This window comes from Gopherus evgoodei, chromosome 1 (genome assembly GCF_007399415.2).
Source record: "Gopherus evgoodei ecotype Sinaloan lineage chromosome 1, rGopEvg1_v1.p, whole genome shotgun sequence".
In the NCBI taxonomy this organism is placed as follows: Eukaryota; Metazoa; Chordata; order Testudines; family Testudinidae; genus Gopherus; species Gopherus evgoodei.
This window is the reverse complement of record NC_044322.1, coordinates 295,083,933-295,108,166: the sequence shown is the minus strand read 5'-3', so window position 1 is coordinate 295,108,166 and position 24,234 is coordinate 295,083,933. Positions and strand designations below refer to the sequence as shown.

General features: G+C 42.0%; 1 protein-coding gene across 1 annotated transcript in view; it reads left to right on the top strand.

Moving 5' to 3' along the window:
- Positions 1 to 19,656: 19,656 nt before the first annotated feature.
- ZDHHC17 (zinc finger DHHC-type containing 17) overlaps positions 19,657 to 24,234 on the top strand; it is a 137,089-nt gene continuing 132,511 nt past the window's right edge. Inside the window, exon 1 of the mRNA XM_030548671.1 lies at positions 19,657 to 19,741. Coding sequence (XP_030404531.1) covers positions 19,679 to 19,741 — 63 coding nt within the window. The 5' untranslated portion in view covers positions 19,657 to 19,678. The remainder of the gene's footprint in view (positions 19,742 to 24,234) is intronic.

Here is a 24,234-nt window from a genome sequence, read left to right as displayed (position 1 = left end):
CTGCAGTTAGCAGCACTGTGCCCATCCTGACCACACCGGTAGCAAAAGAATTGTCCTTTCCCCCTTTGCCAGGGTGGGACGGTGGCTCTAGATACTGACTTCTCCATCATCACAGTCTGAGGCTCCTTATTCCTGGAAATCTTAGGTCAGTCAATGGTGCTTTGCAGCTCAGCTATCCATTCCGTCAGGACCTGCATTTGTTGGGCAAGTTCCTCTGTGGTGCTCACCATCAGTACACTGGCCATTTGCAGTGGCGTTGTGCTGGCTGTTTCCAATGATTGGGCGTCCCAACACTCGATGGCAGCCTGCCTTTCTTCCTCTTCCCTGACCTCCTTTATCAGCTGGGAGTAACTTCGGGGATGTTCCTGCTATTCTCTTAGTCGGAGATGAAGTAGGATCGGGTTCTGATACTGAGTTCCTCTTACAACTTGAGCCAGTCTGGTCTGATCCATCTGCTCAGCAGTCACTGCTCCCCTCATAACAGCTCTCTGAAGCAGTCTCTCCAGCCTCTGTATATAGGCTAAAATTTTCTCACCCCTTTGCTGTCAGGAATTAAGGAATTTACAGTAACTGTCTTCAGGGCCCTCTACGCTCCCAAAGGTAATATCAAGGGCCTCTAGGCAGTCCTCCACACTTACCCCAGGATCAATGAGCTTCAGGGGGCGAATTACATCTAGTGCTGGGCCACTAAGGCTCTCTATTAGACATCTTCACTTTTCTACATCGGGTACGGCCCACTCCCGCAGCATTTCAGTGGTATGCTCCAAACAGGGTTCAAACTCCTTTTCCCCAGCAAATAACTTTAACTTACGACAAGAATTTGACGTAGTATAGGCCAACACAGTCTTTTCCAATATACGTCCCAGTGCTTTTGCCCAATCATAGCCTGCGGCTGCCGCCCCTGAGCTAGAGGCTACAGGACTGAGGCCCAACAAACCGGACATATTAGCCATTATACAAACAGTAATTTCCTCAAAATATAGACACAATTATTTCCCAGTACAGTGGAACACTCAACAGGTGCTTGCGAGGGGTACTGACCCAGGGATCCCGGACGAGCCCCCAAAAATGTAACCCTTCTGCCCCTCTGAGTTGGCAACAACAAGGGCCGGATTCAGTATCCAAGGGTTCTGTTTCAATAACACAATGCATAACCGGCTTGAGCCCTCACCCAGTGACCTGGGACACTTACTTACCACCCCCCTGGGCACCTCTAGGAGGCAATACTTCCCCTCTCGCAAGCACGGAGTCTGAGTGTAGCAAAATCCTTTTAATAAAGGAGGGAAACAATGCGGCATCACATTGGAGAAACACCACAAACAGGATTATAACACAAACCATAAGCAAAAAACCCCACCTCTAAGTACGTTTGGCAATGTCCTTTCCCCCTTAGGGTCTTAAGTCCAATCACCCCAAAGTCCAACATCCCAAAAGTCTCTGGTCAGTGCCACCCCAGAGTTCAAACGTTTATCTGCAGAGTTTTACCCCCCTTAGCCTGGGTGGAAATGGGGGGGGCCCACACAAGGTGGTGGAGCCCACAAAGAGTGGTAAGGGGCACCTTAAGTGGGCCAAGGCCAACAGCTCCGCCTCTCCGTGGAGTTCTGCTGCAGCCTTCACCCCGACCAGCTCCACTTCACCAGCTGTGCCGCTCCTCCAGCCAACCCGCAAGCCGCTCCGCTCCGCTCACTGTTCCGTGGGCTGCTCCAACATGCTGCAAACTGCTCTGCTCTGCCAGCCACTTAGCGATAGGTCTTCAGGCTCCCCCACTAGTTAGCACAGCACTCAGTACTTTCAGCTCAGTAATTCCAGCTCTTTAGTGATTTCAACTCTTAGCGATTTCAGCTCATAGTAGGGGAGCCCCAGTGCTGGTGCACCATTGGCCCAACATGAACTCAGCTCAGCAGCCTTTAGATGGACTCCTAATGGAATCAAAATTAGCTCTACTCTTTAACAGTGGAGAGAAGAGGATGTGCAATTGGTGTTCCAGGCCCTCAAAAAGGGCCCATACCATCAGATACACACACCAGTCCCCAACCTCTCTCAGTTCACTGGGTTTTGGAACCCATGTCCCTTGTCTAGCAAGTGCTACTTAATTGAGGTTGAGTCATTTCTGTCATAAAGCAATCTCATAGTTCCTCATTCACATAGTCAGGGTAACACCACTTTATTCTTCCTGCCCCAATAACAAAGAAATTGGGGATCCCAGAGCTGTCAAAATAACCATCCCAGGCTGCCATGGGCTATGCTAGGTGAGGTGGGTGTGCCAATGCAAATACTTGAAACTCCTTTCCACTCTCCCCATAATTCACCACCAGATGTCAGGGGAGAGCTCATCCTGATTCTGCTTACAGGGGTGAACTGCTCCACCACTGTGAACTTAGCCACCGCGACTCCACTCCAAACCTCTGGCTTTAGCCACTTCCAGCATAGGTTTGTATACTCCATCAAAGCCCTGATTCAGCAAAGCACTAAAGCACATGCCTAACTTTGAGTATGTGCTTAAATCCATCTCTTCTCAGCAAAGTACAGAAAATATAATATATAAATCCAATATATAAATCCATGGCAGCGCTCTAACATGGCTGTGCAGTCATGGCACCAGTGCTGGGAGACAGCTCTCCCAGCATTGTAAAAAGAGCACCCCCACGAGGGGAGTAGCTACTAGCACTGGGAGCATGGCTCCCAGCACTGGTACACTGTTTACATTGCATGACCAAGACAGTTTCAGCACTGTAAAATGGCAGTGTAGACAAGGCCTAAGAGAACATCAAGTTTTCATAGTGAAACACTCTAAAGGCAGGAGTTTAATCCTTCACCCCTGTGTATTCACAGTACAGTAATAATTAATTACATATCAGAACAGGAGTACTTGTGGCACCTTAGGGCTGGTCTACATTGGGTGGGGAATTGATCTAAGATATGGAACTTCAGCTATGCTATTCACGTAGCTGAAGTCGAAGTATCTTAGTTCGACTTACCTGGCTGTCCTCATGGCGGCAAGTTGACCATCGTGGCTGCCCCGTTGACTCCACTTACACCTCCTGCTGAGGTGGAGTATGGGTGTAGATTCAGGGATTGATTTATTGTGTCTAGACATGATAAATCGATCCCTGATAGATTGATTACTACCCGCTGATCTGGCGGGTAGTGTAGACATGGCCTTAGAGACTAACAACTTTATTTGAGCATAAGCTCCTGTGGGCTACAGTCCACTTCATCGGATGCATAGAATGGAACATATAGTAAGGAGATATATATGCATGTACAGAGAACATGAAAAGGTAGGAGTTGCCCTACCAACTCTTAGAGGCTAATTAATTAAGATGAGCAATTATTAGCAGGAGAAAAAACCTTTTGTAGTGATAATCAAGATGGCCCATTTCAGACAGTTTGAAAAGAAGGTGTGAGGATACTTAACATGGGGAAATAGGTTCAATGTGTGTAATGGCTCAGCCCCGGCCCAAGACTCCTGCTACATGGAGAAGGCTGGCAGCCCCAGCCCCGACTCCGCCGTGCTGGGTGGAAGGACATCACAAACCCTTCCGTGCTGGGCAGCCGGAAACCTGGTGGACCCTGGCACATGGACCAGCCTTTAGCACACAGCTGAGCTGGTCCACAGCTGTGTGCTAATTGGGCCTCATGCGACATGTGATCCTGTGGGCTGTGGGTTGAGAACCACTGTATTAGATGGATGCTTCAAAGGATGAATTTCAACTATGCATAATCGGAGACAGATGGTTGCATGCTGCTGTATGTGTCCACCGTAGTTCAGCCGCTTGAGCAGAGCAGCATTATCTGTGAATAGGTGAGTTGACACTGCTCCCACCTAAGTCAAAGTTCCAAGAACTGAAATGCAATTAGGAAAAAACTGTATATATAATATATACTGATATGTACAAATGCATAGACAAAGTATGAAACAATAAAACCTTGAGAACTGATATTGGTTTAATCATAAAGATAAAAGAACAAGGCCCATAGTTTTATTCAAATTCAGGGGTTTTGAGGATTTCATTCATATAGTATGTAACTTTCCTCACATTCAATACTGCACTCATTCTGCTTTAGAGCCCTTTCACATCACACAGTGGGTTCATAAGGCTGTATGAAATATTTAAACCACTGGCAGTAAAGATGGGTTTGTCTGCTTCATGTTTACTGAGGGATGCAAAGCAGCCAGAACATAGAACATATGGGTGAATCTGTCCTGTGATAATTTAATTTGAATGGTATTAAAGAGAGTTACATGTGCAAAATAAGAGAAGAAACACTATGCGATTTGAAAATAATATATTTGCTCTTGTATACATTTTAATCTTAGCACCTATTTTTTATTCGTTTGCATTAACATCCATTGTCATTTTAAGCTTTTTGACTGCTGAGACAGCAGAGCACTGACACTTAGCTTTAATTGCAGATTTTAATTGCAGGGTAAACAGTTTAATTGCACTTTTAGTTGTTCTGTGCTAATAAAAATATTGCAGTGACATTATAGATGTTAAAATTAGTATAAGCAGATCATGGACATGATTATTATTTCACTGTCAAATTTCACAGCTCAAAAGATATGAGCTGGAATTATCAAGGAGGCATTATTCATACTATACTCTTTGCTTCAGTATGCATAATCTAAGTAAACTAGATCTTGTTACCTCTGCAAAAGTTACTTTCATCTTAATAGTTTAACCTATTAATTAAGAGTATATATTAATCATTTAATAATTAATATTTAATATATTAATCTATTTAACGTCAGCACAAATTAGTTATCTAATAATATTGATTAATTAATAGTTTGATTTATTAACTATTTTAATAATCAGCACAAAGCTTGTGCACCTCTTAAATTCCAGTCATGGTCTATTTTGAAATTTTAAGTGGGAATCAAATAATGTAAATCTTTTGTGTCCTTCTGCATAGGAGTGTATTTAATCCAAAAGGAGGAACAAATGGAAGACAATACTGTGAGTTCTTGATATTCATGAATAGTATCACTGGCTTTATCAGACTGCAATCTAACTTCATTTTGCAGTGGATGGCATGATTTGCCAATATTATAGACTTGCCCTACTTCGTCCTTAGTACATGCAAAACAAATAACATTTGATAAAATCTCTTATGCTTAGCTACCATGAATGATCAATAGCTGATGTGTGAAAGGTTTTCCATATTGACCAAAGAGATTTTATCTGATCCAAGAGGTGAATACAGCTGCACAGCTCAGTAATAGTGAACATAATATAATTATATTTAACATCTTTGTAGGGAGAAAGTTCAAAAGAAACTGACCATAGTAGCATTTAACTTCAAAAAGGGAAACTACACAAAAATGAGGAGGGTAGTTAAATAGAAAGTAAAAAGAACAGTCACAAGAGTGAAACGTCTGCAAATTGCCTGGACACTTTTTAAAAACATCATAATACAGGTTCAGACTGTATGTATACTGTTACCAGATTTGCCCATTACTTTGGGGTATGCTCATTTATTAGGTTTACTCTTCTGGGGGAGGGTCTGTAATTCTATCAATGTACTGCTTGTATCACTTGTGTTCTCATACGGAGCTCTACTTCTCCCTTCTGCAGGACCTAGGTTTTCCCTCCCAGTGGAGCTATCCTGCAGGAGCTAGGTTCCCTAGGGCTGGGTCCTTCCAGCCCCAGAATCAGATGAACACACGCACATTAACAGAGCGCGTCTGAGAGGGCCAGGTTAATCAGCACTCCCAAGTGGATCCCTTATATGCCCCTGGACCCAGCAAGCTGGGTGGAACAGCACTTTCAAGCTGCCACCCTCATATGCCCCAGGTTCAGCATGTCTGTATCCCCACTTTCACGTTACAATTGTTCTGGTAGTAACTCACTTGATGAGCAAACCCCACAGGATTTTTGGGCGCTACAGGGATCTTTATCTTGGGTTGTTAGGGGGAAGCAACCAGCTTAACCATGAAAGTTATTTATTGCCAGGTAATAACTATTCATGGAGAGCCAAACAAACAAAACAATTATAATATTACATCTAATTTAAATTTGATTACAAAGGTCAGGTTTAGAAAACTATAACTGATCACACAAGTCAGGGTCACTATTCTGACTCAATCACTTAAGATGGTTGAGTCACAAAAGGAACTAAGTAAAATAAAAGAGGAGTAGGAGAAGCTACTAGTAGAATTTGAAGAATGGAAATAGGCAATCAATAGAGAAAATGTAATGAAATTGATTGTCTCAGATACAAAAAGGGAGAGAAAATTAAAACATGAAGCATGTAGAAGGAAAATTAGAGGAAGAATTGAAAACCAACAAGGGAGCAATAGGAGCAATAAAGTTCCTACATGATGAAGAGGAGGAATCAGATGCAGAAGACATGGGTCCTCCTTTTTATAATGAGTATCCCAAATAATCTATTCCAGAATTTTACAGCTCATCCAGAGAAGCGATGGAAGAATATCAAAGGCCACCTCCCATAGCTCCAATTATTACCTCCACAGTAACCAAAACTACCGCACAAGGTACAGAAGAGAGGGTAGAAGAAAACCCTATACCCCTGAGCAAATTAGAGTGCTAGGAAACTCCATGGGTCCTTTGAACAAGAACGTAGTGATTGATTGGATGGTTAGCTAAGACCAGGGATACCTGGATTAACAGTAAGTGATCTTTCTGCATTAATAAAAGAATGCATGAAATCAGATGAATTTGCTGGACTTCCTTATGACATCCAGGGTGGAACAGAAGGTGATACTGATTTAGTAGAAAGTGAAATTTTGAAGTTTTTCTTTCCTGGAGAAGAACCAGTGGTATGCTTTCATCAAGAGAAGCAAAAACCAAAAGAAAGACCTGAAGTATATATAGCCAGGAAGAAATTAATGTATAAACATGCAGGAATAATTCCATTAGGATATCAACTAATATATGATTCCCCACAGTTTAAAAGAGCATTAATGCTAGGCTTTGATCCAACCATCAGAATGGCAATGGTCTCTGATGATCCTGCACAAACCCCTCTGCATATTATAGAAGATAAAGTAAGAAGACTGTATGAGTTACAGAGGGAGACCATGCCACCTTCAAAACCACCTCAGAAAGGAAAACTTGAAAATGTATCAGTAATAACTTTCTCTAATAATTGTCCCAAAGGACAAGGAAATCAGCAGAACCAACGAAAAAAATAAGGGTTAAAGCAAGAAGAGGTTAGGAACAAAAAGTTTGTTCCTTATGAAAGGAAAGGTGATTCAAGAAGAAACTGGATATGGAGAAAATTGCTGCAGTATGAACCTTACAAACAAATTGATGGGTTACCTACAGAAGAACTATATCAGAGATTGGCGGACCATGAAAATAGCCCATCTATGGCTCCATCACACCCTAGAAATCAGGCATAGGGAGGCCAACACCTCCTATCTCCCCAATATTGGTAAAAGAAGATCAAGTTAATTTTGTGGCGCATTTACAAACAGATGACTGTATATATGGAATTTAATAGGAGAGCGTTAGGACAAAACATGTTGGTAGACACAGGTGCCACATTTTCTTTAGTTAGTACAAAGAATGGGGATTTATTTGGACCTCCTGTGATAGTCAGAAAGTTGTAGGATTTAATGAAACAAGAAGTGGAGTACCATTTAGTGCTCCAATTCATTTTCAGTTAGGGAGAAAACAAGGTTTGATGAATTTAGATAGTGATGGAATAACTGGTATTGATGTATTAGGTAAACTTGAAGTGACAGTGGATTTGGTAAATAAGGTATTATGGGAAATACCTTTTAATAAGATCAGAACAGAAGATCAACCAATTGTTATCAAGGCAGGATATAAGTTAGCTGCTATCAAGGCTGCTGAAGAAATAAAATGACCTGATTGGCTGACAGAGGTTCTGGAAACAGCACAAAAGTATAAGGAAATCTGGACAACCAATAAGGCTGAATGTGGAAAAATAGAAGCAGACGTCTTGATCACTGGACCAGATCCCCCACCTCAAAGACAGTATAAGTATCCCAAGAAAGCAGAACCTAGTTTAATGAAAACTCTCCAAGGCTTTTTGGATCAAGGAGTTATTGTAGAGCAACAAAGCACAAATAATGCTGCTATTCACCAGTTTTAAAGGCAGATGGTAAAACTTGGAGAGTTACCATGGACCTGAGGCCATTGAATAAAGTAACTCCAATGACTGCTACTGTGGTAGCAAAGTATCCTGAGGTAATTGCTTCTATTATGGGAGGAGCATGATGGTTCGCTGTCCTCGATTTAGCTAATGCATTCTTTGCAATCCCTTTGCACCCAGACTCTTGGTACAAATTTACCTTTACAGTTTTGTTTCACCAGAACCCCAAAGGGTTTCTATAACAGTCCTGCTATCTGCCACATGCACATGAACAAAATGTGGGATAACATGCTTAATAAGGGTAGCATAATATCACATGTAGATGATATCCTTATAAGCACAAAAACTAAGGAAGAAAATTTAGAAATATTTGATCAAGTGTTACAGAAAATAAAAGAAACAGGGTTTAAGGTAAGCCCAGAAAAGGCTTAAATATGCCCACAGAAAGTAAACTCCGCCGCCCAGTGGAATTCTGGGTTAAGCTCCCAATGCCTGATGGGGCAAAAACATTGTCGCGGGTGGTTTTGGGTACGTGTTGTCACTCTTCCCTCCCTCCCTTCCTTCCTCCTTCCACGAAAGCAAGGGCAGACAATCAATTTGTGCCAGACACCGGAGTGATTAGAAGAGCACAGCAAGGTGCGCTACGCATCAGAGAGACTTTGAAAACCAGTTTCATGACTGGCTAGGCTTTGGTGTGACAGTTGTGTGTGTTTCTCCTTGATGCAACCCCCCCGCCCTTTGTTGATTTTAGTTCTCTGTAAGCCAGCCACTCTCCCCTATTTGAAATAAAGTAACTATTGTTTTGTAACCATGCATTCTTTCTTAATTAATTTAAAAAATGAGATAGCGGACAAGGTAGCTCGGGCAGGGTGGGGGAGGAGGGAAGGACAAGGCTACCTAGCCACACTAACAATCAAACTGCTTGAATGACAGCCTTCTATTGCTTAAGCCATCCTCTGCAGTGGAGTGGCTGGGTGCCCAGAGCTTCCCCCTCCTCTTCTTGGGCATCTGGGTGAGGAGGTTCTGGAACATGGGGAGGAGGGTAGGTGGTTATACAGTGGATGCACTGGGAGTCTGTGCCCTTGTTGGCTTTCCTGCAGCTCCAACAGATGCTTCATCATGTCTGTTTGCTCCCCCAACAGATGCTTCATCATATCCATTTGCTCCCCCATTTGCCTCAGCATCGCATCCTGCCTCCACTCTTCGCGCTCACTTAATTCTTTCCTGGCCTCTGCCACTGAATGCCTCCATGCATTAAGCTGTGCCTTATCAGTGCAGGAGGACTGCATGAGCTCAGAAAACATGTCATCGCCTTTTAATCTGCACTAACCTCAGGGACAGAGATGATAGGGGGAGCATAGAAACATTCTAAGCTCTACGATTCTGGGGGGAATGCATGGTCACCTGTGCTGATGAGTTCGCCAAGCTGACCAAACAGGAAATGAAATTCAAAAGTTCCTGGGGATTTTCCTGTGTACCTGGCTAGTGCATCAGAGTTCAAAGTGCTGTCCAGAATGGTCACAATGGAGCACTCTGGGATAGCTCCCGGAGGTCAATACCATCGATTTGCATCTGCACTACTCCAAATTTGACCCAGCAAAGTCAATTTTTAGCTCTACTCCCTTTGCCGGGGAGGAATACAGAAATTGATTTTAAGAGCCCTTTAGGTCGACAGAATGGGGTTGGTTGTGTGGACGTATTCATTTTTAAATTAACCTAACATGACTAAATTCGACCTAATCCCATAGTATTAGCCTTGGTTTGGGCTGTGCAGCATTGGGAGTATTTTGTAGGACTATCCCCAGTGCTTCTTAAAACATCCCATTTTACCATAAAATATCTCTTAGCAGGAAAAATTAGTGATGGACATGTATCTAGTCCTAGATTCACAAAATGGACATTAGCCTTGCTGAATAAAAATGTAACAGTGGAAAAGGTTCCCAAGTCTATCACCAGTTCCTTATGGCCTCATAATTGAAGGGGGACAACATGAATGTCCCTTACCAGAAATTCCCTCTGAAGGACCTATATTATTCCAGGGTGGAGCAATTCTAAGTGAAATCATGGATAGAGTAAATGTAATTTGGTTCGTGGACAGGTCGAAAGTTACGAGGAAGGCAAGATGTACAAGGGGTATGCAGCTGTAAGGATATTTGATGAGAAGATCTTCAAGGGACAATGTTTACATCATTCGGCATAGGCTGCTGAAACTGTAGCTGTAACCATTGCATTGGAAAAATACGCCAACAGATTAAACTGGCTATTTTCACAGTTTCTGAATGGGTCGTTAGGGCTATCGTAAATTGGATGCCTCAATGGCAAAAGAGGAGCATGAAATCAGCAGATGGTAAATACATTGCTCATACTGAAAAACTGATATACTTGTGGAAATTGGCACAGCAAAGGACACCACCAGTATTAATAGGAAAAGTAAAAGCCCATAAAAAAATGTTGAAGGAGCTCAGTGAAATAAGAAGGCAGATGAACAAGCTAAAGAAGGACCCAAGGAGGGGATAGTATGGCAGCACAATTCCAATCGACCTCAGTAGCTAAGATAGAAGGAGAAAGGATAGAACAGATTGATTTAGTAGCTTTACAAAGAAAAGACCCTAAGGTACAAAAATTGGTGTCAAAAGAAAGACACCAAGGATGGAAAATCTGGCAACATGAAACAGGATTAGTATTAGCAACCAAAACAGAAGAGGATATGTCTGTATGGATAGTTCCAAAAGAAATTAGAACTGAAATGATCTCACTGGTACATGATAATGGACATATGGGAAGAGATAAAACCCTTGATAGACTGCAAATGGTAGGTTGGTGACCAAATATGAGGGCAGATGTAGAATAATATGTAAATAATTGTTTATCCTGTGCAGCAAATAACACAGATACGAAAATAACAAAAGGACCACTATGACATCAGAGAATAGACAGTCCATGGGGTAGGTTGCAAATTGACTTTACTGGTCCATTAGCAAAAACTGCAAAAGGAAACCAGTATTGTTTGGGAATAGTAGATACTTTTACTAAATGGGTGGAGGCAATCCCCACAAGAAATAATACTGCATTAACTACAGCTAGAGTGCTGATGGGTCAAGTTATTACTAGATGAGGTATCCCTAAAGAAATAGATTCAGATCAGGGACCTCACTTTATAGGAGAAATTACAAAAGGATTGTGCCAGGCTTTTGGCGTTAAACAAAGTTTGCATATAGCTGGACATCCTGAGAGTTCAGGACAGGTAGAAAGGACCAACAGAACAATAAAAACTGCTCTAAGGAAAGTGATAAATCAACAGGGTAAAGATTGGGATCAGAAACTACCACTAATATTGATGGCCATTAGGGTAAACCATAGCGTCACATGGTGTAATTCCATTTAAAGCTATGACAGGAAGAGATATGAAGTTGTCTAACCAATGGTGGGTAATGGGTTCACCCCCAAATGGATTACAACCTAGAATATTAACAGACTATTGGATACAGAAATTACTAGAATCTGTTGCTGAAACACATAAACAATTAGCGATAGCATTTAGAGCAAAGTTTCAGCAAATGGATAGGAAAATGGGACCAATCCTGCACCCTCAGGAATGGCAGATCCATGATATGTTTATGTATAAACACATAAAAGAAAAAGGCCATGTTCTAAGCTCTATTTGGGAAGGACCAGTTAGAATAGTCAATAAGGCAAGCCCTAAAATATATCATCTGGATATTTGACAAGGAAAAAGAAAAGTGTCAAAATGCTTTCACTCAGGACAGTTGAAAAAGTAGAAGGGAGAACAAAATTAATTATAATATTTCCCTTATTATAGGTTCAGAAAAAGATAAGATAGGAAAAATGCAGAAAGAAGGAGTCAAGTATCAGAGCCTGGACCAATCTACATGGGAGGTCCATTTCCTAGACACCACGGTGCAAATAAGTGATGGCACATTAACATCATCCTATACCAAAAACCTACCGACTGCTATGCCTACCTTCATGCCTCCAGCTTCCATCCTGTGCACATCACACGATCCATTGTCTACAGCCAAGCACTGAGGTACAACCGCATCTGCTCTAACCCCTCAGACAGAGACCAACACCTACAAAATCTCCACCAAGCATTCTCAAAACTACAATACCTGCACGAGGAAATAAGGAAACAGATCAACAGAGCCAGACATATACCCAGAAGCCTCCTACTGCAAGACAAACCCAAGAAAGAAACCAACAGGACTCCACTGGCCATCACATACAGTCCCCAGCTAAAACCCCTCCAATGCATCATCAGGGATCTACAACCCATCCTGGACAATGATCCCACACTTTTACAGGCTTTGGGTGGCAGGCCAGTCCTTGCCCACAGACAACCTGCCAACCTGAAACATATTCTCACCAGTAACTGTGCATCGCACCATAGTAACTCTAGCTCAGGAACCAATCCATGCAACAAACCTCGATGCTAACTCTGCCCACATATCTACACCAACGACACCATCGCAGGACCTAACCAGATCAGCCACACCATCACCGGTTCATTCACCTGCATGTCCACCAATGTAATATACGCCATCCATATGCCAGCAATGCCCCTCTGCTACGTACATCGGCCAAACTGGACAGTCTCTACGGAAAAGGATAAATGGACACAAATCAGATATTAGGAATGGCAATATACAAAAACCTGTAGGAGAACACTGCAACCTCCCTGGCCACGCTATAGCAGATCTTAAGGTGGCCATCCTGCAGCAAAAAAACTTGAGGAGCAGACTTCAAAGAGAAACTGCTGAGCTTCAGCTCATCTGCAAATTTGACACCATCAGCTCAGGATTAAACAAAGACTGTGAATGGCTTGCCAACTACAAAACCAGTTTCTCCTCCCTTGGTTTTCATACCTTAACTGCTAAAACAGGGCCTCCCTGATTGAACTAACCTCGTTATCTCTAGCTTGCTTGCATATATATACCTGCCCCTGGAAACTTCCACTACATGTATCTGACGAAGTGGGTATTCACCCACGAAAGCTCATGCTCCAAAACATCTGTTAATCTACAAGGTGCCATAGGATTCTTTGCTGCTTTGAAAGAAGGAGTGTTGAACGAGATGTGGGGTGAGGAAGATTGGTACCCATCTGCAGCTTCCACTACCTGGACAAAGCAAGAGTTAGATGAGTTTCTGGAAAAATTGCTCATTCTTGAACCAGCTAGAAAGAAAGATAATCAGACAGAAAGGAGAACATCAAGTCAAGAATAGAAAGAGATAGGAAATGGCAGGAGAATGGCTTCATGATTTACCAGATTTAATTGAAATGATGGACCTAATAAACATGTCTGAGAAGTTAGAAGAGATAATCGTGGCTCTAGAAGGCATAAACAACATAGAAGAAGATAGTGATGAATTCAGTCCATGGATAGTGGCAGAAACAACTGAGGATGAGGAAGAAGCAGCTCACCCATTAATGATAACGAAATTAATAGTAGACGCTCAAAGGAGATTTTGGTCATAGTACTGTTAAATGACCCAGAGGTTAGAGTAGGGATACTCTACAGGGTCATCAATGTCCATACTCAATTTAGACCTGAATGTAGATCCCTTATACTCACGAGACACTATGAGGTTAATGGAGTAGGGGGACAAATCCACATCCATATTAGCCAGCCCATGTCGATCAGCATAGGAAATCAGCTGATTTTGACTCACTTTGGGTTGATGCACAGGGACATGGGAAGGATTATTGGTGTAGACGTGATCAGAATTTTAAATGGTCTTGTAGATTTAAATCATTGAACTTTATAGATCCCAGTATAATTTTATTGAATGTGTTTTACTAAAGATTTAAATATTAAAATAAGTTATGGTTGATATAGTTGTGTTATTGTTAGAATCAATTTTTTAAAAAACAATATACTGTTAGTGATTTAGGGAAAGTAAAGTTAATGTTATTTAAAAGTTTTTGTTAAAATAAATTATAAAATTGTTTTAAAAAGAAAAGAGTCTTTCATTCTTTATATCTTTCAGAAGGGGAAGTCATATGCGGTTCTATTAATCTTGGCTCTTCTGAGTATTTGTGTCTATGGGATTCTACTATGGTGGTGTGAATTCAGACACAACACCAGTGATCCAATGGGCCAAGTCTCATCCCAATCATAAGGTTTTGGCTAATAGTATAGAGGAATGTGTTTTCACAATTCCTAAATTAAGAAATACAGTAATAAAAGTAGTATTGGGACCAGTTTGAATTATAGAATTTATGGCACAAAATTATAGGGATAAGGTACTCATCACAGATGATGACCTCAAATTTAGTATTTTATTCAGAGATCAGGAAAAGGGAGTATTGGCAAAGATCTGATGAGAAATCACCACAACCTTCAAATCGTACATAGAAATCAGATGAAGGAATAGGAACCATACATGGTAAAGTAGTTAATGTAGGACCAGGGTAGTGTGCCCTATTAAAAGGATTAAAAATAATTGAATCCTCACCAAATTTATTGGTAAGTGTGGAAGAGAGGGTGAATTCAGGTATAGAACTGACAATTAAACCCAAGAAGATAGCTAAATAAAGAACAATGAAGGCAATCACAGAAACAGCAATACAGTGGATTAAACCAAAGACAGCAACTATTGTCAACAGTATTCAAGGATGCGAGTTCACAGTTTGAAAGAATGATAGGGCAAAAGCAATAACCATTATCATGGATCCTATAAAAGCCATATAAAAAAGTGTGGGAGATAGGAGATGGAAGTTTGTTACAACCTATTATGATGCTCATAAGTGTTCCATTGTGTATGCCTCTCAAGGATGGGGACACTTACTGACCCATCTGGATTATCATATCGTACCAAAGCCATCAAATTGTGATTGTGATGCTACTGATAATACAGGTAAAATATATGGGAAAGTAGCAAGAGTGGGACAATGGCAATGTGCCATAATAGAGGGACCAAATGTAATGGCATGATAAGATAATTTAATCATATATCCAAATAAGAATTCTTCCTATGCTGTCATAGCATTGTATGTTCCTACATGGAGTAAGGAGAGTACAAAAACAATACTCATATAATGCTATCGTAATTTTGTTAATTTGATAGAAACTCAATTTCAGATTATAGACCTGCAAAGAGGGGTCAGCAGAATAGATGTTCGGTATGAATTACAAATTGAAATTATATATAAAAATCAAATGAAATTACAGATATCATGGTATGCACAGATGATAGAAAGTGTGAATGAGGAAATTTGGGTCAAGTTTTATTTCATTATTGGTGTGAAGGTATTGTAAATATAACTAGAAGATGAGGAAGTGGGACCTGGAGAATTAATGGTCCTCACTTTAGTTATCCTTTCTCTTTTACATGGATATAAAAACCAGAGTCAATGAGCATTGGTCCTTATGTTAGGAAAGAGGATATCAAGAAACAGTTGATAATAGATCCCACCTATTCTCTAAAGAAAATAATAATACATCTACACCATATGAATATTTCCCATCAAAATCCAGAATGCAAAAAAAGTACACTAACTCATTATTTGAAGGCTGGAAAAAGTGGATGGCACCTCAACTTCGTCTGAGAACTCCAACCAATAGAACGAAAAGAGATTTGATGGGTACAACAATACTAGCAGGAACAGGTACAGGCTTAGGTGTGTTGAACAGCCTAGATACCGAGGTATTGGCCAATAAATTAAATTCAGTGTGGAAACATTTGGCTGCAATCTCAAAACCTTTAACAACATTTCTGAATGATATGAGTGTTAGTCACCATTTTATCATGAATTTGCTTCCCAACTGGGAAAAATTACAAAAAAAAAAAGGATCATTTGACTATTCTAAAGACGATAGAGGTATTACAAGACAATGTATCCTTAGCGTTAGCATGTATAAAGGTGAAAACTTGGACAAATGATGTGGTAAAGAATATTATAAGTCATGGAATGAGTGGTATTTTCCCTCTTGAAATAATTATTATGTGGCAATGTGCCTCAGAAGCTGAGAAGAGATTGTACTCTTGGTGGAGACTAGTAAACTTCACATACAATCCTCAGTTAAGCCGAGCAACTACGTTCATAATTATGTCTAAAGCCCATATTGAATGGATATTTCCGGTTCTATCACTTTGGTTAAATATTAATGCAAGTGTAATGCAACCAATTGAACATAAACTTTGGGCAATAAAGCAGAATCAGACATGGAAAACTGTGGAACTTGAGGCTTGTATGAAAGAATGAGGTATTGGCGATATCTGCAGTAATGATGCGATTCAACCTTATGATGTGTTTAAATGAAGAAAGAGGAAAATGCCATTACCAATTTGATCCTTTTCCATTTAATGGTTCAGTTGTATATGTTGGGGAAAATGTGTATGTTTAGAAGTTGGTGCACATTATTTGAAGTAAATTACATATACAATGTAACCCATAACCCTTTTGAAAACAAGTGCTTGTGTAATGTTACCTTGGTGATTGGTTGCAGTTTCCAGTTTGCATTACTCGAAATTGAGAATGAGGAAATTAAAGATCAATATCAAATATGAGAGAATTAACCCAGTCCCCTTTAGGACTGAACATAAGTTTAGTTAGGCAATTAATGAATCATCCTGAATCACAATGACAATTCAAAAAGGCACAGGAGAATACATAGAAAGTTATGATCACTGTCCGCCATTCCACTAAGAAAACTGAGCAAGTAATTGAGCGTATAAGAACTGATACTAAAAATAGATGGTGGTATGTATTTTTAGGATGGTCCCCCACAGCAATGGGATTCTTTAGTGTAGTTTTACATCCCATTGTGATAGTTTTTAGAATTCCAAGTTCTAATGATAATTATGTTTAAATAAAATAATAATAATAGGAGATAGACCCATCTCCTAGAACTGGAAGGGACCTTGAAAGGTCATTGAGTCCAGCCCCCTGCCTTCACTAGCAGGACTAAGTACTGATTTTTGCCCCAGATCTCTAACTGGCCCCCTCAAGGATTGAACTCACAGCCCTGGGTTTAAGTAAGCCAATGCTCAAACCACTGAGCTATCCCTCCCTCCTGATATACTGGAACAAGATAAAATTCAAACAACTAAAGTACATGCAGATCCCCTACCTGGAAAGGATATATTATGACATACCAAGGAGTGTAACCAAAGTGAGAATCGAGAGTGATAGGGATTGTGCCAGTATGAAGATACGATGGCTTGGTTTCTGGCAAAGGAAAGCCTTGAGTCTGCTCGGGACAAGACTCCATGCCCATTGAACTCACTGGATTATGAAAATGCTGGATAGATAAATGAGTCTATCATACCACCAAGAAGGGGAGTGTTATAAGAGGCTTTCTTTTTCACTTGCTTAACTTCTGTGTAGTTTGCAGCACCCTGGAGAGAGAGACCGATAACCAGAGAAGGGGGTGAGAGGTGGTGAAGTGAGAAACATTGTAACAATTCACCTCTCCCAATTAGCATTTCAAAGGTAGTGTTAGCATCAGAGTGCTTTAGAGTGCAAGAAATAGTTTTAAGCTAGATGCTTTAGGGAAATGATAATTAATGATAGCTTATAGTTAAAAATCCAACATGGCCACCGCTATTTTCTATTAGGATGGAGGACACAAACTAAATTGATGAACAGCAAATCAGAAACAAGGGTCGAAGAAAGTTCAGGAAGATGATTCAAAACACCTGCAGGGAGGGGGCAGAAGGAGGAGTAGCTATGAGGTAAGGGTAAAGCTGATTGGTTGACCTTTCAAGCCGCCTGCTCCCTGAATGGGTGGCAACTCATTCATCCAGTCAGAAAAGGTCAGGGAATTAAATATAAGGAGACAGCTGGCAAGCCTAAAGGTGAGCTGTAGGAGAAGACAATCATTGAGCAGCAGCAGCAGCAGCAGCAGCAGCAGCAGCAGCAGCAGCAGCTGCTGCCCCCCCCCCCACCTAGAGAGATAAGAGGAAGAGGAAGGAGAGTGTGACAGAGCAGAAGGACCTTAAAATGAATCAGAGAGATTGAGACAAGGAGTATAAATCTGATTTTTGCTTAATTCAAAAGGACCACTTGTGTGTATGCATGTCAATAAAGCTGGATGCCTGCTGCTGAGTGAGAACTGCCCTACCCCATTTTGTAGGTAGCCATCCACTGCTTGCAGAATGGTAATTGTTTCTTGTTTGTTTAATGCTGTATTCTAACACTGTTTTATGCACAGGGCCGTGCAACCACTAGGCAAACGAGGCGGCTACCGCCAATCAAGACCCTGGCTGCAGATTGCAGACTGTAGGGAGGACATATATGATAAGAACCATACTCCTAATGAATTGCTCTCCTGCCATTTAGAAAGCCAGCAAAGTCCACCTAAACCTGGTCTGCTTCGCTTCCCTTCCCCTTCCCAGCCAAATCCGATCCTCCCAGTGACCGAATCCAGTCTGCTCCCTGTGCACTCCCCAGCCGAACCCCCACTGACCAAACCCAGTCTGCTTCCCTTCTCTACCTAACCTGATACCCCACTGACCCGAAGCCAGTCTGCTTCCTTCTCCTCCCAGCCAACTCAAACCATCACTGACCAAATCCAGTCTGCTTCCCTTCACCTCCCCAGCTAAACCTGATCCTCCCAGTGACCAAATCTGTTCTGCTCCCCTTTCAATCCCCAGCCAACCCAAATCCCCACTGACTAAACCTAGTCTGCTTCCCTTCCCCACCAAACCTGATCCTCCAGTATCTGCCATTCTAATTTTATAAAAACAACAAGGAGTACGGTGGCACATTAAAGACTAACAGATTTATTTAGGCATTAGCTTTCGTGGGTAAAAAACTTCACTTCTTCAGATGCATGGAGTGAAAGTTACAGATGCAGGCATTATATACTGACACATGAAGAGATGGGTATTACCTCACAAGTGGAAAACCAGTGTTGACAGGGCCATTTGAGTCAGGGTGGATGTAGTCCATTCCCAATAACAGATGAGGAGGTGTCAATTCCAGAAAAGGCAAAACTGCTTTTATAATGAGCCAGCCACTCCCAGTCCCTCTTCAAGCCCAAATTAATGGTGTTAAATTTGCAAATGAATTTTAGTTCTGCTGTTTCTCTTTGAAGTGTTTCTGAATTTTTTGTTGTTGTTCAAGAACAGTGACTTTTAAATCTGTTATAGAATGACCAGGGAGGTTGAAGTGTTCGTCTACTGGCTTTTGTCTGTTACCATTCCTGATGTCTGATTTGTGTCCATTTATTCTTTTGCATAGGGACTGTCCGGTTTGGCCAATGTACATGGCAGAGGGGCATTGCTGGCATATATCAGGTTGGTAGATGTGCAGGTGAATGAACCCTTGACAATGTGGCTCATGTGGTTGGGTCCTGGTGTCTCCAGAGTAGATGGGAGTCAATAACGTGTATTAATGCTAATGCCCAATGCCATATTATGCACTAGTCATTTCTGAAAGTGTCTAATAAGCGATGCTCTGGAGATGCACCAGACGGAACTTTCACAGGCACAAAATATCCTTGCACGGGTCCTGCCCGGGGCCCCTCCCACAGCGCAGCATCCCCGCCGCGGCCACCCTCTCGGGGCTGCCCCCTCCCCAGCGCGCTACCCAGCATGCAGCGGGCGGCGGGCTCGCACCAAGATGGCGGCGCCTCTGGATGAGTACGAGAAAGAAGCGGGCTGCGTCCCCATCCTGCACCCCGAGGTGAGGCCGCGGCGCCCCGGGCTCCCGCCACCCGCGGGGTGGGCTGTGGGTGGCGCGGCCGCCGCCCGTTCTCCGCTCCCAGCCGGCTGCTGTGCGGGTGGCGCGGCCGCCGGGGCGGGGGTGGAGGGCGCTGGCTGCGGCTGCCTTGGCCTGGGGGCCGGGCCGGGAGCAGGAGCGGGGGCGGCTGCGCCGACGGGAGAGGCCCGTTTCCCTTACCGCGAGGCCAAGGGTTGGCGGGGCTGCGCCCTGTCACCGCCTCGGGACGCAGAGGGGGTGGGTCCCGCCGGGGTGCAGCGCGGGGACCCGCCCCAGCTGCCTCCGGGGTGGCGAGCGGCCCTGCGAGCCGGGTGCGGGGACAGGTGCAGGCTGTGGCATCCCTGCCCGCTCCACAGGTGAACGCTCCGCTGTTCGGGCACAGCCCTGCCGGAGACTTCGCAATGCACATGGCTCCGTACAGCATCGCTCACTGCCTGCCGGAGCTGCACCCTCCTCCCCACCATCCGTGGCACCGCAGGGCTTGTTTATACAGCACAGGAGGGTTACAACTAAGCTACTGGTGTCAAATGGTTCAGACCTGGAATAAATGCTTCCTGCTGTTCTTGAGCTGCAGGTTGCTGTAAGAAATTGGACCTGGTCCAACTCAGTCCAGAACTTGCTGGGCTGTATGTGTTTGTCTTTACTCCCCCCACCCTCCTCAGTATACTAGATAAATGCTGGAGTATTTGTGTAGACACTCTTTTCTTAACCTGTGTACTATCTAATTTTTTAACATTCGCTTTAATAAATTTGTAACATTACTTAATAACAGGTCACCTTTATTAATGTTTCACACCGAAACAGAGTCCTTGTTTGTGTGTCAACCATTTATAAACATTATCCAGATGCCCTCTGATGGTTTTGAAGAACACTGTAAATAGTATACACAAAAGTTTTGTGTGTGAACTTTTACCGATCTAATATGGCGAGGATTGTAAGAAAAGGTACCAGGTTTTGTCAAACAGATGGTATTACTTTTCCATAACACGTTTTAAAGATGCTTTTAGGTTTCTGGATATCTAAAGACTTTACATACCTAGCGTGGACAAAAACAAGCAACATGCAGCATATTTACTTGCACTCCATCCAAGCTACAATCAAAGGACCTGTTGGCAGAGCACTGCTTGTCTGATTTTGGAGTCTAGATCTCATTTCTAAGTGATATTTAGGCATTTAGGAACATACTCCTGTTGACTATAAGTGGTTCCTAAGTGTCAAAAGCCTGTATGAAAATGAGAAGGACAGTCACATTTAGCACTACAGTGTCTCTTTAGTGCTAAATGTGACTGTCCTTCTCATTTTCATACAGGCTTTTGACACTTAGGAACCACTTATAGTCAACAGGAGTATGTTCCTAAATGCCTAAATATCACTTAGAAATGAGATCTAGACTCCAAAATCAGACAAGCAGTGCTCTGCCAACAGGTCCTTTGATTGTAGCTTGGATGGAGTGCAAGTAAATATGCTGCATGTTGCTTGTTTTTGTCCACGCTAGGTGATCACCTCCTTTCTAACTTCAAATAAATACTCTTGGTATCTGAAGTTCTATATCATCTCTTTTTATGAATGGAGTTTTCAGAATTGGCCTAAGGTATTTGTCTAACCTGTAGCAGATACTTTCTCCTTTGGAGTGAGATACAAGGGAAAATATTGGTCAAATATTCTAAAACTGCAGAAGACATTAAGTCCCCAGAGAATTGCAAAGGTGCTGATCTCATTGCAAGGTCAGAACCCTAATTTACAGTTTGACAAATTATAAAGGAATAAAACAATAAAGCATATACAAACTGTTAGGAGAATCATTGTGAGCTGAAGATATATTACTGAAAATTGTTTGCTAATTTGGAATAATTATATTTGCAGAGTTCATAGTAAACAAAGGTATTCTCAGCATCGCTTCCATGTTTGTTTTATATGCCAAGGTTATGGTGATAAGGCAGTAAAATCAGATATTATTTCTTTGATATCTGAACTGAATACAGTAGTTTACAAAGTAATGCTAGAATAAGTAGTGTAAATAATAACTATGCTCTTCCTCCTAGCCTCTAGCCCTGTGGCTTTCATACTTTTTTTTCTGGTGACCCCTTTCACATAGCAAGCCTCTGAGTGTGACTCTCCCTTATAAATTAAAAACACTTTTTAAATATATTTAATACCATTATAAATGCTGGAGGTAAAGCGAGGTTTGGGGTGGAAGCTGACAGCTCGCGACCCCCCTGTAATAACCTCATGAGCCCCTGTGGGGTCCAGACCTCCAGCTTAAGAACCACTGCTCTACCAAACCAAACTTAAAAATGTTACTGAAGGAGACTTCTTTTTACATCCAAAGAAGAAAATGACAGTCCGGTATTACTTTGTACAGTTAGATTTCAACCAGGCAACTTAGGCAGGGACCATCTTTTTGTTCTGTGTTTATACAGTGCATAGCACAATAGAATCCAGGTTTATGACTGAAGCTCCTTGGGGCTATAATACTAAAATAAAATCTGCATTTACGCTGCTACACTGTGTTTGATAGGATATGTTAATCACATTCTTCTGTTACGCTTTTAGAGTTGACAGCATGCTCTGTTCTGCCCAAGACCACATAAAGTAAAGGCAGTTCCTGCCTCAAGGAGCTTACAGTATATGCAGTATAATAGATTTGTGTTTATTTACAGGATAGTATGTACTGCTTGACTGTAGAAATGTTGGGACTTCCCACTGGTGTGTTGCCACATCATTAGTGATGCAGCAGCAAATGGCAAAAAAAATGCCTTCAAATATTGAAGTACTGTTGTTTCTAACAATAAATACTTCCCCTCCGCACATACACCTTAAATTAGCTGAAGTTAGCAGTTGGATTTTTTTTATTTCTAAATGGTTTTTCAGTATTTGGCATTTTTAAAGAGTGGAATTTGTTGCCATTGCCTGTTACTTGAAACAATTCTTAATGGATTAGGTAACAAAATTACTTGAAGTACGGCAGTGATTTAATGACTGTCCAGAATTGCATTGTTTCCAAAGGCTCCTGCTAGCCTCCTGAGTACATTCCCAGGAGGTCAGCATTTGAGCTGCTAGCTGAAGCTGCTGCCTTTGCTACCCTGGCTATAGCAGTATTTTTAACATGTTAGCTCAAGGAGAGCTATCATGGGTATGTCTGCATGAGCTGGGAATTGCACCTCCCAGCACATATGTAGAGGTTCACTGTGGTTGATTGTGATCTTTCTTGCAAATAAAACGAAATGCAAAAGCAAAATACATGGTATATGAGAGAAATTCTCATGAGATAAAGAGTAAGATGTCTTGATTTTGAATTTTTTTGTAAAATGTGTAATATTTATATAGTGTTCCTCTGTCTTCCCAACAAAATAACATTACAGTACAAAATTTGACACAAATAAGTTTTAACAAGAGGTAGCCTTAAAGGGTAGGGATAGTACAGTGTTTTAAAAATTGCTGTTGGTTGAAAACTAGACACTGTTCTGTCATTGAAGTTGACAGATGTGAGAAGTAAACCTTGATGATGGATAATTTCATCATTGACATTTGCAGTGTCTTGGTCTACTTTTCAAACCCTAAAAGAAACAGGATATGATAAAATTACTTTTCTTCTCACACATTCCCTTCAACTACCCTCTGGCCTGAGGGGGGAGTTGCACAAGTCTGTTACAGATGAGTGTCTGAAGAACAGAAGGATAATTGTCCAAACACCTAAGGAAGTTTATGGAGGAGCTCTGAACAAACCTACACGTCTAATGCCCAAAAAACTTGGCTTAACCATTATGCTACAGTGCTTCTCATGCAGTTTTGAGATCAAACTAATAATGCTTATGCACACTTGTAAAATGCCCTGAGCTTTTCAGATGTACTATGTATATGCAGAGTTGCTAAAACTTTTAGCCCTTTAAATCCGGCCCCAGCCTGGCCACCGGAGCTGCGGGCGGGATTCAAAGGGCTCTGGGCTGCCTGCAGCGTCGGGGAGCTCTGAGCCCTTTAAATCCCGGTCTCAGCCCGGCCGCCGGAGCTGCTGGCGAGATTTAAAGGGCTCTGGGCTGCCCGCAGCGTCGGGGAGCTCTGAGACCTTTAAATCCCGGCCCCAGCCCTTTAAATCCCTGCCGCGGACGCCGGTGCGGTCCGTCACGGCGCACTGGCTCTTAGTACTGGCTTACTTTCACCTCTGGCTGTAGCCCACAAAAGCTTATGCTCAAATAAATTTTAGTTTCTACGGTGCCACAAGCACTCTTGTTCTTTTTGCAGATACAGACTAACATGGCTGCTACTCTGAAACCAGTGATATATATATTTTTGTCCTTAACTATTTATATCCTTGCTTTTAAGTGTTTGGGTTTTCTGTAAATCATAAGAAACTAAGTTGTTGTCACTTAGCAAGCTTTAAGGTTTGTGCATGGCTATTTTTTTGGGAGAGCGGAGGGAGTGTTGAATATACATATGTACCCTGCAGACATAAGTGTTGA